The sequence below is a fragment of the Cyprinus carpio genome, chromosome B2 (assembly GCF_018340385.1).
Source record: "Cyprinus carpio isolate SPL01 chromosome B2, ASM1834038v1, whole genome shotgun sequence".
In the NCBI taxonomy this organism is placed as follows: domain Eukaryota; kingdom Metazoa; phylum Chordata; class Actinopteri; order Cypriniformes; family Cyprinidae; genus Cyprinus; species Cyprinus carpio.
In genome coordinates, this window is record NC_056598.1 from 27149741 (window position 1) to 27165122 (window position 15382).

Sequence of the window (15382 nt, forward strand, 5' to 3'; positions counted from 1 at the left end):
AGGTTTAATAAATGAAAGAACAAAACAAGAAACTGGGAAACAGGGAACTCAAATTAAACAGAAACATAAAGGAAAACCATGACAATAAAGGAAACGAAAACACTGGAGAAATACAAATCAGAGGTTAAATCCACAACGACTGACCCCAAAATGAGTCACTTAAAGCTGTGTGTCATGCATCAAGCACGCAGTACAGATTTCAGTGAAGCCTCGTTTTGGGGGTGTACTGTTTTCACAGGGTCATGCGATTGACTACAAAGAAAGTCTAATTTTCTCTCCAGTCACGTGCGTACTTCACTTTGCTTGTCAGAACCCCTTCTCATCTTTTACGAGTACATTTTCATTCAAACTTATTCAGTTACAATTTTTAATACCTAGTCAAAATATAGAATACAAATTATTCAAGGCAAAATACTTGACATGTACAACGTTTTTATTTATATGTGTACGTTGTTCACCATATTGATATTCATTTATACTGGAATTTATTGACACATTTTGCGGAAATTAATTTATCAGAGGGAGAAATTCAACACACACACACACACACACACACACACACACAATGAAACTATGGCGTGTGTTGTGGCTGCTTCAACCAACCATTCTTAATCAGGCTTTTAGCTGTTTATTTATTACTGACCACCAGATACCGCTGTTTTCAACACTCTGGAATGCAAGGAAAAACCACATTCCTACCGCAAGACAAAACACAGTATACATAAACACGAGGGATAATGAGAGAGCTAGAAACATCTGAGAAAAATTGTCCTAATTAAACAGCAAAAACAAACTGTTAAGCCGCAGTTCAAATTGTTCATGATAGCTCATTCCGAAACACTCGGAAACCAACAGCAGTCTATCAAAAATCCCTGAAACACTGAAAAATGCCGACATCACGGCAGTACCCTAGCCTTCATCAGCAGACATGCCATCTAGTAAACTAACCTCCCTGGGAGGACAGTCACACTTGCAGAGTGCTGTCTAGCCAACAGGGATGAAGGAAATCCAGGGACATGGGCTGAAAAATTACACACAATATAGAGCACCTTAGTTAATATATAGGTGAGTCAAACCATGCAGTTATACCTGTTTTTCACACTTCACTGAAACAGAACCAGGAAATATTTCATTTTGTCAGCTGAGTGTCACTTAAGTGTCGTCGAGCTGTTGTATGCAAGTCTCTGTTTGTATGTTCATATATTAAAATGGCAGAAGCCAGTTTTTCTCAGGATCAGTTCAGCTGCTCAGTGTGTCTGGATCTCCTGAAGGATCCAGTGACCATTCCCTGTGGACACAGTTACTGTATGAGCTGTATTACAGACTGCTGGAAACAGAAGAGAGTCTACAGATGCCCTCAGTGCAGACACACCTTCACTTCAAGACCTGCTTTATGTAAGAATGTCATAATTGCTGAGATGGTGGAGAAACTGAAGACGACAGACTTACAAACAGCTGAACCTGGAGATGTGGAGTGTGACGTCTGTACTGGGAAGAAATACAAAGCTGTCAAGTCCTGTGTGGAGTGTCTGAACTCTTACTGTCAAAGTCATCTTGAACACCACGAGAATCTCTTTAAAGACAGGAGACACAATCTGATGGATCCCATTAGACGACTCCATGAGGTCATCTGCCCAAAACACAACAAACAGCTGGAAATCTACTGTCGTACTGACCAGCAATTCATATGCTTACCATGTTTAATGGATGAACATAAAAACCATGACACTGTCACAGCTGAAGCAGAAAGGACAGAGAAACAGGTATGAACTGAAATTAGACTCTAATGTGCTAATGCTTAATGCTAATAAAGTAATGCTAAAATATAGCTGCAAGCAGCAGTTAAGGGGCCAAGCACAACAGAGGCAAAATGAGGATATAAAAATGACACTGAGCACCAGAACAACTGCAACAATGAATAATTAAAGACATTTTAAGATGATTTACTCAAAAATCATAAATAAAACCACTAGTAATATGACTAGTTGATTCACTAATTTAGTGGTTATCACTTTTGACCAATAGGTGGCATTGTTATAAAATTGACGTGGGGTGTTCAGTGTGAAGTGAAAATGACACACAAAGTTTGGTGTGACTATGTCAGAGTTACAGCCTCAGATGCAGTTTGGCATCATGTCATCAAATTCGATGATTCCTTACACACAAACTGTTTCGTCTATCGACACAAAATCTGATATGAATTTGATGAAAATCTGACCAACGGTCTAGGAGTTGTTTTAAAAATATTTCATTTAAATTTTAAGCCACAAGGTGGTGCACCCCTGAAACTTTCTGATTACCTTCAGGGCATGGTGCCATACCATATTTCATAGGGATATGCAAATGCATTCATAAAATACAGCATTTATACAAAATTCAAACTGGTTCGGTGCCAATAATGGGAACACTGGATATCATTTCACTTGCTATGTCTTGGTACATCGTAGCCATGATTCATATCATATGGTGGTGCTCATTCTAGGTGGTGCTGTGCCAAAGTTATGCAGGTACTCGTTTGGTCTCAATACTCCAAAGCATTCTGGAGATATAGTCTCACGACCATTTTTAATAAAATTTAATGACGGAAAATGTCTCAAGAGTGCAGTTGAATTATCTTGAGCCAAGTAATCAGAGCAAATAATATTGTTTCTACCCTTACGGTTCAAAAATTATTAGCATAAATGTGAGTGCAAATTTGAGCTGTTGGTGATGCTAGAGAGTTTGAGTTAGAGACGCCAAAATTGCTGTTTTTGTATAGTTGATACTACCCTCTCTCTGTGTGCCAAATTTCATAACTTTCCTATAAGCGGTTCTATGGGCTGCCACATGCAAAATCTCATATCATAATTATGAAAGCATTAGAAATTTACTTGCATACTGTATTTGGTGTCTGAAATTATACAGCCTTTTCATTTTCCTACAGAGGCTTTTGGGAGAAAAACAAAGAAAGTTCCAGCAGGGAATTCAGGAGAGACAGAATCAGCTCCAGGAGCTGAGAGACGCTGTGAAGTCTCAAAAGGTGAGTTTGACATTCATTCCCGTTGAAGCTCACTGTGTCTTTCAGGCTGTGTGAGGCAGCAGTAAGTGCTGATTGTGATGTGTTTCTGACAGCACTCTGCACAAGCAGCAGTAGACGACACTGAGAGGATCTTTACTCAGCTCATCCGCACCATTGAGAGAAGTCGCTCTCAGGTGATACAGTTGATCAGAGCTCAGGAAGAAGCTGCAGTGAGTCGAGCTGAACGACTCTTGTTGCGACTACAACAAGAGATTGATGATCTGATGAGTAGAAATGCTGAACTGGAGCAGCTTTTACACACAGATGATCACATCCATGTCCTCCAGGTAACAGAGATCTAAAACACAAAACAATGGTAGTAAGTCTTTTCTTTGTTCTAAGTAAAACTCCAATTCACTAATAATTATGTGGACTATTTCATATTTTTATGTGCAGGAGAAAAATTTCCACCTAAACAACACACTACTCCTGCAAATATAATTATCATCTTACCATGATTATATGCTTTTACATACTTGTGATTTCAGTTGTTTCTACATAAGAATTTAGAATTTTACATTTTAATTGATGAAAATTTTTGGTGAATCTATTGGTGCTTTTCCACTGCGTGGTACGACTCGGCTTGACACGCCTCAGTACGGCACAGCTCGCTCGGCTTGGTTTACGTTTCCACTACAGTTTTGTACCGCTTTAGAGTGGGCGGGACTATTCATGTCGTTATATTTGCGCTTCCTCTACTGCAGCAACTCCTGAAAAACGTTTTCATTCCGCATCGCCCCATCAAGTTCTCGCTGGATCCACTCCTCGGCTATCAATGAGAGGAATGCCGGAACTTCCTCAAAAGACCACGAAACAGCTATTTTTTGGTTGTTAAAAAAGGTGCGATCATTCAAATTCTGTTCGATCCTTCTCTGGCTGTGCTGATTTAAATCTAGCTCTTCTGTTGTGTCTCTGTGTCGCAAGTTCAATGACACAGGTAATAACGATTCTCTCTGGCCAATCAGTGATCAGCAGAGTTTACACGTCACGTTTTGGTAACGGTGCGGTTCAGTTGGAACCTCAACTGAGGTAGTACTGAAAAAAGTACCAGGTACCCCAGGTACTGTACCCAGTGGAAACCCCCCCAAAAGTGAACTGTACCAAACCACACCATGCAGTGGAAAAGCGGCAAATGACAGAATACTGTGGGACTTTGTGAAAGATCCAAGTGCAGCTTTAAATAAGAGTCACATAAGACAAAAGACTGAGAGCACCAGCACAGGGTACTACAAAAAAAAGAAAAAAAAAAACAATGTCAGCAAAACCCACACAGAAACACAGTGCAATACTACAGCACCCAATGCTAAGTGAACATAGGGTATAATTAAGGCTAATGACACACAGCTGGAAACAATGAGACCTGACAGGCCGAGCAAAGGGTGATGGGAAATAAAGTCCACAGGCAATAGGCAATGATATGGGAGGAGTGCCCTCTGGTGGCTGTCAACCCCCCAGGTAAACCAGGGCAGAGTCTGCAGGGCAAGAAGCCAGGGTGGGGCTGGCAAAGCAGGAGGTCAGGGCGGAGCCAGCAGAGTGGGAGAGCACCAGGGCGGAGCTGAAGACCACCACAGCAGAGTAGATGGGACCAAAGATCCCAGACTGAGAGTTCAGGAATGGCCATCTTGGCTGTGACAGGACAGGCAGAGAGTTCAGGAGTGGGCTCCAACGCCCAGAGAGAAGCTGAAGCGGACGCCATCACCTCGGGAGGTTCTGCAGCAGACTAGACAGGCTCTGGAGCAGACTGGAGCGGACTAGAGCAAACTCTGGAATGAACTTGTAGACTTGAGAGGGCTCAGGAGCGGATTCATAGACTGGAGCAGGATCTGGAGCGGACTTGTAAACTGGAGCAAGCTCTCTAGTGAACTTTAGACTTGAGCAAACTCAGGAGCAGATTCGAAGACTGTAATGAACTTTGGAGCAGACTCGAAGGCTGAAGAAGGATCAAGAGCAGACTCGAAGACTTAAGTGGGCTCTGGAGTGTGCTTGGAGTCTCCTGGACTGAAGCGGGCTCTGGAGTGGACTCTGAGGGCTCCCGGACTGGAGTGGATCATGAGTGGTCTCTGAAGGCTTCTGGACTGGAGTGGCTCTGAAGGGTCCAGGACTTGACTTGCCAAGGGAGGTGGGGATGGGACAGTCCCTGCAGGTAAGGTCTGGTGGTGGTATACTACCTTTCCCTCCTATCAGAGCTGCAAGTACCTGGAGAAGTTCCAGAAATCCAATGATTTTACCAGCTCCATCTCCCAATGCAGCAGGGGTTTATACAAGCAGAGGTTAAAAATGTACTTAATGTCCGCATCCTGACAACCCAGCCTGTCCGCCCTTTCCAGAACTTCTGGGCGAAAGCCCACACCTCCATTCCCGTTTAGCATCTCTCCAGCTTTTGGAAACAGACTTGTCCTTCAGGTAGCAGAATCTTGTCCCTCATGCTGCTGGATCAGTATTGGCTGAAGTATTTTGTCACAGAATACTCTGTGACTTTGCGAAAGTTCCAAGTGAAGCTTTTAATAAGAGTCACATCAGGCAAAAGACTGAGAGCACCAGCACAGGTTACTACAAAAAGCAGATGTCAGCAAACCCCACACATAAATATTTCAATATTACAGCACCCAATGCTAAGTGAACAGTGTATAAATAGGGGAACTAACAAGGCGTATGACACACAGCTGGAAACAATGAGACCTAATAGACAGAGCAAAGGGTGATGGGAAACGAAGTCCACAAGCAATAGGCAATTATCTGGATCGAGTGCCCTCTGGTGGCTGTCATGGGCACTCCAGCAGATGGCTGTGACAGAATCATTTTGGTGAAAACATTCATATTCATCTTTATTTTTTTCTGATATTTCTGTAGATGTTCCAGTACATTGCTGCTCCTCCTGAATCTACAGACTTAAGCAGCATCACTGTCAGTTCTTTCATCTCTTTTCCTGATGTGGCAAATTTAGTCTCTCAACTGAAGGAAAAACTAGAGGGTTTCTGTAAAGAAGAGGTAGAAAAGATCTTTGATAGAGGTAAAGTATCTGTAGCAGACATTGATTTACTCTCAAAAATAACATAATGAAATAACATAACATAAAATAAAGTATCATGCAAGTACATCATACTAAAATATAGTTGTTTTTACATAAAAATTGTGCTAATTTTGTTTGTTTTCTATAGTAACATGCATCGATATGACCACCAATAAACCAATGAGGACCAGGGAACAGTTCCTTCAGTGTAAGGAATTGTCCAAATGTTTATATTTTAACAAGGTTCCGAACAGAAACAAAGCATGCAAAATTTTAAATTCTAAATTCTGTTGTTATTTACTCATCCTCATGTTATTGTAAACCCATATAACTTTTTCATCTGTAAAACTCAAAAGACCTAAACTATTAGGCAGAATGCCCAGGCATATTTCTGAAAAGAATGGGGTTTTGTAATTTATGAGTAAAGTAAAGGTCTGTGGTAAATATAAACTAGCGATAATTGGATGTTTTGCTCTACAACATAAATTACACACACATTCACAAACAAACAAACAAGCATTAACCTAATTGTGTTTTATCTCGATTAGATTCCTGCCAGCTCACTCTGGATTCAAACACAATGAATCGATTCATCCTCCTGTCTGAAGAGAACAGTGTGGCTACTTGCACCGACACACCCCAGCATTATCCTGCTCATCCAGACAGATTTGATTGCCGTGTGCAGGTGTTGTGTAGAGAGAGTGTGTGTGGATGCTGTTATTGGGAGGTTGAGTGGAGTGGGAGAAAAAGTGTGTGTATATCAGTGTCATACAAGAGCATCAGCAGGAAGCAATTGTTTGGATTTAATAATCAGTCCTGGAGTTTGTTCTGCTCTTCCTCCAGTTACATATTCAGGCACAATAACATAAAGACTGAGCTCCCCGTGTCCTCCAGCTCCTCTAGAATAGGAGTGTATGTGGATCACAGTGTAGGAATTCTGTCCTTCTACAGCGTCTCTGACACAATGAGCCTCATCCACAGAATCCAGACCACATTCACTGAGCCTCTCTATCCTGGGTTTGGGTTTAGTAGTGGAACATCAGTGAAACTGTGTATATGAGGGATTCTGCATATGTCTCCTTCATATACTGGGTAAAAATTGTGATAATAAGAATGAAGAGTGCCTTAGCTAATGAATTTTGCGGGAAGACACAGGCTTTTATATAAAAAATACTCTATACAGATGATAATAAGACCTTTTAATAATGTTAAAGCTAATATATTTTAGTAGTTACATTTATATTCATGTGATTCTGCTGTTACATAAATCTTATCCTAAACCCCCAGCAGTGGGCGCTCTCACTGTTTATATGAGTGGCAATTGTATTTGATAAAGCTGTTTTGATTTTGTTTTTATACAAATTCCTTTTTTTCTTAAGTCCACATTCCTCCCACATATATTACAGTGATTACAATTAATTTTGGCATCACTTTGTGTTTGGGTCAATATCACTGTAGGGTGCTTTTTGGTGTCCCGTACATAACTCATTTGCCATGATAACATAAAAACGACTATGAAAGGGTGTGTTATATTAGGCTAAGTTTTTATATTCATAACAAAAGCATTACTTGGCTCTTTAGACACATTTTCTCGATTTTTTTTTTTTTTTTTTTTTTTTGTGTGTAAGAGGATGCATGTTATTTTGCTGTGTCTCATGCACTGCTCATTACATTTGAATGATAGAATATTGTCAAATAATACAATTTAAACATTTTGTTCTCCTAATAATATTTTGTTAAATAAGAGATTACTCAGTTTGAGTGTATTGATCATTTGGTAATAAAAACAATATTTTTATTTAATAAAAAAGAAGAGTTTGTCCATGTCCCTTGAATGGTTGTCCACCCTGTAGTATTGGGGAATCTGCCCCTTTAAGAAAGGCCTTCCCCTTTAGTGACAAATAAGGACAACAGATTTTTTGTCTCTTAAGTGGCGGGAATTTCAACGGCTGAGGTGAACAAGTTAGTGACTTTTCAATATACTTTTTTTATTCGTATGAGTTTGCTTACTTGTTTTGCCAAAGCTTAATATGTCCACCGTCTGCAAAAAATATGCTGCGTGATTAGAATACAGTATTTTCAAAATATGTAAGTTTAAATATACCAAATTCTCTTCAACAACCAGACTAACTGTTTAGCAGTTTGTTGTAAGTTAATATGCTAATCAAAGCTCAAAATGTCCACCCTGTCGGCCACTTAGACTGGATAGGGTGGATATACACATGACAGGGTGGATGTAGCATTCATTTGTAGTTAACATTGCTAAAAACTAAAATTAATGTGGGGGTATATCAATGTGATTGAGGATGTAATTATATTATTTTTATTATATATATATTTTTTTTCAATGTTGAATAAATGTTTTTTTGTCATATTTTCTTATGCTTTGTGTGTTCCATGTACTGTATGTGTCCACCATCATGTGCTGGTCCACCCTATCATCTTGACATTTTACAATAATATTTTAAATAATAATTCAATCATATCTATATAATCCAGTGTGTTCAATAGCTAGGTGTGGGGGCAATAACATGCAAACAAAAAACTGCATCCAAATATCACAGTTTTCTCCAAAAAACAAAGAAAAAATACATGTGCAAATTTCTTTAAAAACACATGGTTAAAATATTTTATGTATTTATAATTTGAAAGCAAACTTATAACCCTGCTTAAGAAAGGAGCATCATACTTTTTTATCTGATTCAAAATTCTTTGTGCACTTGCATCCATGATTAAGACAGTCACTGATATTCACAGAATCATTTTGTTTAGTGCACCATATTTATTTTTAATTTTCCAAAATAAAGCACAGTTCACAACTTTGGAAAGTCCTCAGAAACAGTGTTCCACAGTGTTAAAGGATGACTACTGAACGAGAACACCTTAAGTCAAAAATAAAAAATGTTTAATGACAGTTATTTCACTTTATTGCACAATTTAAGAATAATCTGATTGAGTTTATTCAAGATCATGCATTGTGATTTTAACTTTTTTTTATTCTAAAAAAAAAAAAAACATAAAGAAGGGTAAAAGATGAACACTAGTTGTGTAATGTATGTTTTGTTGCATTTTATACATTCTTGTGCTGCCACAGAGAATGATGGGAAATGTTTGGTCTCACAAATCATTCTCCTCATAAACCAGTTTCACAAGTTTGTTTATTCCTAAAATATTTGAACTATTATGGCTGCACATATTTGGTTTGCTGTCTGCTTATGGAAAGTGGCTTCAGCTTGAGTTCTGGTGTCAATTACCCTTCAAAAGACTATTAAACCCTTAAGTGCCATCCCCCTTTTTTGAACATAGACTTGAAAGTGCACTATCCAAACTTAAATTATTATAATTCATGAAAACTTCGGACTACAGACCTAAGGTTGGGCTCCGCATTAAGAAGACAATCTGCATATTACTGTAGAAGTGGAATCATTTCAAAATAATAAAGTATCAAAAAGTTATAGAAGTTTAAATTTACTGTGAAGAAAATGCACTGTACCATTTAATATTTAAAAAAAAAAATTTAATTTTGAATCCAAAATTGAAATAAAATTAAAGCCTTTTGTCTAAATAAGTTATGTTCCAAATTTGAAATTTATATATATATATATATATATATATATATATATATATATATATATATATATAGATATATATATATATATATATATATATAAATTGAGGTTCCTGTGAGATTTTATTTAGGCCGTTATACCACAAACAGCCACCGGGTGCCATCCAAACTCTATAATTTTGCATTTTTCTGTCACGAAGGTCTAAATTTCTCTGTCGATATTACTTCTATCAAAAAATATATGTATTTTGTCAAGATTATAAAAACTTTTGATTCTAAAAGTCTGTAATACATTTTGTAATATGACACTTGACTCCACCCACTAAGAGGAGGAGATCACTAAAAGATTTTTAAGTACCATTTCCATGGTAAAGTAATGTCCGATTTAAAACTGGTTTTCACAGGATGAATTCTGAGGTTTTAAGCTTTCAAATGATACATAATTTATGATGATTACTAAAATATGTGATAAAAAAAGACAACAACAATAACAAAAAGAGCGCCATAGGTGGCACTTAAGAGGCTAATGCATAGTAACTGTTTAATATAAGGCAAGATACATAAATGAAGGTGAAGTTGGAAAGATGGCAATTCGCCTGACAGCAGAGAGTGAGAAGGTTGGACCTAAACTCTGCAGGACAGTGGCCTTGCAGGAACAGGTTTAGACACCCCTGATCTAATCCCTTCACTCTTAAAAATAAATGAGCTTCACGATGCCATAGAAGAACCTTTTTTTTTTTTTTTTGTCTAAATGGTTCCATAAAGAAACTTTAACATTTGAAGAACCTTTCTGTTTCACAAAATGTTCTTTGTGGTGAAATAAGGTTCTTCAGAGTATAAATAGGTAAGAAAGAGATGGTTCTTTAAAGAACCTTTGACGGAATGGTTCTTTGTGGAACCAAAAATGGTTCTTCTATGGCATCGCTGTGAAGAACCTTTTAAGCACCTTTATTTTTAAGGGTGTTGGGAGATAGGAAGGCTGGGGAAGCTTCCTTTCTGAGACTTTATGGACTACATCCACCATTGTGGGGAATCTGTTCTCCCAAACTGACTCACAAGCTCACTGTCTTTCAGGCTGTGAGGCAGCAGTAAGTGCTGTTTGGTATGTGTGTCTGACGGTTTTGTTTCTGTTTTCTGTAGATGTTCCAGTACATCGCTGCACCTCCTGAATCTACAGACTCATGCAGCATCGCTGTCCATTCTCTTCTCTCCTTTCATTATGTGCTCTCTCGAATGAAAGAAAAACTACAGGGTTTCTGTAAAGAAATAGAAAGGATCTCTGACAGAGGTAAAGCATCAGATATTCATTTTTGCTAATTATTTTAGAAATTATCATGCAATATGTAGAAATATCAGAAAGCATATTAAATTACACAGTTTATATGGAAATTGTAGTAATTCGGTTTTTCCCCCCATAGTAACATGCATTGAAACAACTCCCACTAATGAACCCAAGACTGGGGAACAGTCAGAGTCTTTTGTATATATAATTGAAATACAGAGTCGAATTGAGTATTATTAATTATGTATTTTCTGGATGACACGGAAATTAAACATATTTCTTTACTGTATTTCTTTACATATACTAAAATGTTTAATATATATGTTTAATTAGGCAGCACTTCACACACACACACACACACACACACACACACAAACACACACACACACACACACACACACACACACACACACACTATATATATATATATATATATATATATACATATATATATTATATATATATATAGATCATTATATGTGAAGTGCTGCCTAATTAAACATGTGTGTGTGTGTGTGTGTGTGTGTGTGTGTGTGTGTGTGTTTGTGTGCATTTTTTTATCAAGCTCCTATGTGTAAATTCAATAATTTCACATTAATGGCAGTAATTAGGTTCTTTTCATTGCTATTAAAGTGAAACTACTGAACATAAACATAGGATCCTGACAATTTGAATGCATTTCTAAGTAAAGCTTAGTTCACAAATAAACAGGTTGTCCTCAGCTGCTCACAGTCTGTTTGCTGGTCTAGTACCGTTCTTGTTTGTTAAGCAAGATAGGAAACATCTCGTTTGTCCATCTTTGGAATAATAACCGCGGTTTGTCCCTATTTATTTCACGGAGCTGGATGTTTTGGGCAGGTATGCACACTAAAAAAACAAATGGTAGTCTACGTGACGTGACAGAACATACAGTCAGTGCCGGCGACGTCACGAGCTCCCAGCGGCCAGACAACGAGCGCGCGAGCCAAGCTGAAGAGAAATGCGCTGAAGGGAAGCGGAGAGAAGGACGCAGAAAGAAGAAACCGCTCATCTGCTCAGAGAATTCGGTAAGTTATCACATATTTAAAAACTGTATTTTTTTTTCCGTGCGTGATACATATTGGGTCAAGGTTGAGTCAGGATTGAAGCCAAACTAATAGAGTTTGGTTGATTGTTAGGCTGCTGCTGTGGATTGACAGCTTGACTCTTCTCTCTGAGCTTGGTTTATTAAAGCGCAGTGAAGCTTGACAGCATATCATATCTGACTTGATCAGCATCATGTCTATCTGAAAACACTTACTGTATAGATGCTCACAGGACCGAAAATTTGAAAAGATAAATATTAACACAAGATAATGCAAACTTTACTCAAATGCTTTTAATGTTGTTAAACCTGTATGATTTCTCAATGAAATAATCTTAATGTGAGTGAAATAACGCACATTTTATAAAACGTCATGTGTCAAATTAAACCACACTGGGGGGTCATAAAGTTGCTGTACAAAATAAACAGTCAAAAATATCATAGGCTATGTTCCTGCGGGTCCTTAAAAAGTCTTAAAATGTCTTAAATTTACATGTATCAAATTTAAGGTCATAAAAACCTTAAACTGTACAAGGAAATCTTAATTATGATTTCAAGAGGTCTTAAATTTGAACTTAAAAAAATCCTGCAGGAACCCTGTAAATAGGGAAAGTCTTCTAAGATGGGGAATAGATTTAGATTTTTTATTGTCTGTAATAACTTACCCTATTACTTAAGACTGTTGAAAGCTATAAAACTAAAGAATCAGGTTGACAGAAATGGACATTCATTTTTTTTAACAGCAAGATTTTAGGTCAGACTTATTTTTCTCAAAAGTAAAGGTTGATTATTAGCTTTGACGGTTCCATGAAGAACCTTTAGCATTCATTGAACTTTCCCATTACACAAAAAGGGTCATTATAGTGGAAAAACATCCTAAATATTATTAAAATATTTTTTCACACTAAGAAAAAAAATGAGTCTTTTAAGAACTGCTAACAGAAAGGTTCTTTGGGGAACTCAAATGGTTCTTATACTGCATTGCCACAAAATTTTGTGAAATTTTGAGTGTTTTCATTTCATAAAGTAAAACTGACAATTGTTAATCACCTTTTAGCTTTTTGTCCAATTAGCCTACTTTATGTATTTGCACTATTTAATATGAGACCATAAAACTAATTATACACAGAATGATTATTATAAAATAATTAGTATATATTGTTTAAAATAGATTTGGATGAAATATATCATATTACACCGGTACTGCTCTCACTTTTTGATATGTTGTCTTGTTTGAGGTTTTGCAACACAACACTGATAACGGTCTTTCTATTAAATCCTTTATCACTAGATTCAGAATCTTTTCAGACTGGATCTGGTTTTGAGTTTTATCCGACTGAGCGTCCTGTCTGTGACTGTTTCTGTTACTAAGTCATGACCTGAACTGAATTATATCTTATAAATAGAGGTTTTAAAGTGTCATATTCAGTCAGTGATCCTCAGGGACTCCTAGGTTGCATTCCTGCAGCACCTAAACCAGTCTATCTTGACCACATTCCCATCTAAACTGGACATTCATCTGATGTCCTTCGAGGTCCCATGACCTGAAGGTTTAAAGGCAATGTTTTGGTCACATTCCTGTGTCCTCACCCCCTGAACATTTCTGCTCAGTGGCCTTAGAGGTCACAGACACTTCGGAGCCTAAGTAAAAAGCCAGCGATGAGAAAGCTGGACTCCCAACATGCATTTGGTAATGAAGCTGAACGTACACCTCAGAAAAACTGCCAAACTGTCAGCTGTTGGTGCAATCATGCAGTTGACTTTGGTCTTCTTTATGAAGTCAAGGTGAATGAAAAATTCAAATTTTTTGATGACCTAGCTGAAAACTATGATGCAATACATACATACAATAAAATAAGTAACTTTTGGTGACGTCTGCATGAAACAACATAGCCAAATGTGAAATTTTAGAGTAAAAAAGTTGTTCAATGAGGAAAAAACAAGATGTAAGATTTAGGCCATCGGGAATACATTGATGAAAAGTGGTTCCTATATCACAAGTGGGTGAAGGGTTGACGGCAGTCGAAAAGCAAGTTTTTACAGCTTAAAGAATGATTACATAGAATATATAGAAGCTTTTTTTTATATAGTTCACAATCAGATCAGAGTGTGTAAAAATCAGCATGAAGTCAAAATTCACCTTTTTTCTTAATGCATACTAATGTACACTACATAAACTTCTGGTTTTGATTCAGATTTTTTATGTTTTTGAAAAAAGTCTCTTATTCTTGCCTATTTATTTGATCAAAAACACAGTAAAACATTAATATTGTGAAGTATTGTTATAATTTAAAATAACTGATTTCCATATTAATGTTTTTACATTTTTAATTTAAATAAAAAAAAATATTTATTTTATTTGAATTTTAATTACATTTTTATTTAAATTTAGTGCTTTATTCCTGATGCAAAGCTAAATATTTAACATCATTACTTCAGTCAATGTTTCATGATCTATCAGAAAAATATTTTTGTGGAAACCATATTTTCATAAGTTTGTATCATCTGACAGATTTTTTTTCTGGCAAATAAATCTAGTAGGCAACATGGAGAAAGACATATGCTACCAACATGTCACAACAGAAAGCTGGTTAAAATTGGCAAAGCTGTGTTCATGTCACTGCAAAGCTGTAGGACTTTCTTTCTTCTGTGTTCTGGAGAAGAAGTCATACATGTTTGAACATTATGATGATTAGACCATTTAAGAAAGCAAATGTCAGTTCACTTTAAGCATGATTGACTGCTTTATAGGTTTTTATACTGAGGCCACATTCAGTCAAATTATTTTAAAAGCTACTTTACAAAAGATGTGCTCGTTGTACCTGTTAAAGTGGTCAGTTTATTTCAAATTCATATTATTTATTCCCAAACAGCTTTAGAAAGAATAGTCCTTTACAATCGCCAGCATGCAAGCTACTTTAGGTAGGCCTCTCTGAGGCATGTGAGGAACCGAGGCTCAAGTGAGGTCAGGTTTTAATCAAGATGGCATTGGTCTGGTATTAAGTTATACACTCTCAATGCAATCAGGCTTTAGTGGTAATTCAATCTGGTTCCTCCTGCTTCTAGTTTACCACTGGGGTGATTAGAAAGCCAGACCAACTGGCTAAGCTGCCACTTTATCAGCACGAGCTTAGAGCTTATGAAAAAGTGTGAGTCCTTGTTTGATTGGCTGAAAAGACGAGGTTTGCTGGGTGGCCTTTCGGTGCTGGAGGCATGTGCAGTTGTGTCCCCTGGCGGAGCCTTTAGGTCAGGGGTCTCGGACGGTGGCCATCTGGACCTTTAGGGGGTGGTTTCCTAAGATGCTGCCTTTGTTTGCCCAAAACAATTGGAAGTTAATCTGGAGGAGATAAGAATAGCCTCTGTTACATTGCCGCCATCGGCCAGTCTTCAGATAGCGTGTA

General features: G+C 37.4%; 2 protein-coding genes across 3 annotated transcripts in view; one reads left to right on the plus strand and one right to left on the minus strand.

Annotated features, from left to right (window-relative positions):
* LOC109057293 (period circadian protein homolog 2-like) overlaps nt 1–15382 on the minus strand; it is a 368217-nt gene that overhangs the window by 160573 nt on the left and 192262 nt on the right. The window lies entirely within an intron of this gene.
* ftr01 (finTRIM family, member 1) lies at nt 1158–7650 on the plus strand. The gene is made up of 6 exons (XM_019084616.2): nt 1158–1763; nt 2924–3019; nt 3112–3345; nt 5909–6068; nt 6217–6276; nt 6617–7650. Exons 1-6 carry the CDS (start codon nt 1209–1211, stop codon nt 7126–7128), a joined length of 1617 nt encoding a protein of 538 aa, XP_018940161.1. The 5' UTR covers nt 1158–1208; the 3' UTR covers nt 7129–7650.

Excerpts from the sequence above, each read along its gene's own strand:
- ftr01 (XM_019084616.2), top strand. The coding sequence starts at position 1,209 with ATGGCAGAAGCCAGTTTTTCTCAGGATCAGTTCAGCTGCTCAGTGTGT. Across the intron at positions 1,764-2,923 it reads CAGAAAGGACAGAGAAACAG|AGGCTTTTGGGAGAAAAACA; the intron begins GTATGAACTGAA and ends ATTTTCCTACAG. Across the intron at positions 3,346-5,908 it reads ATCACATCCATGTCCTCCAG|ATGTTCCAGTACATTGCTGC; the intron begins GTAACAGAGATC and ends ATATTTCTGTAG.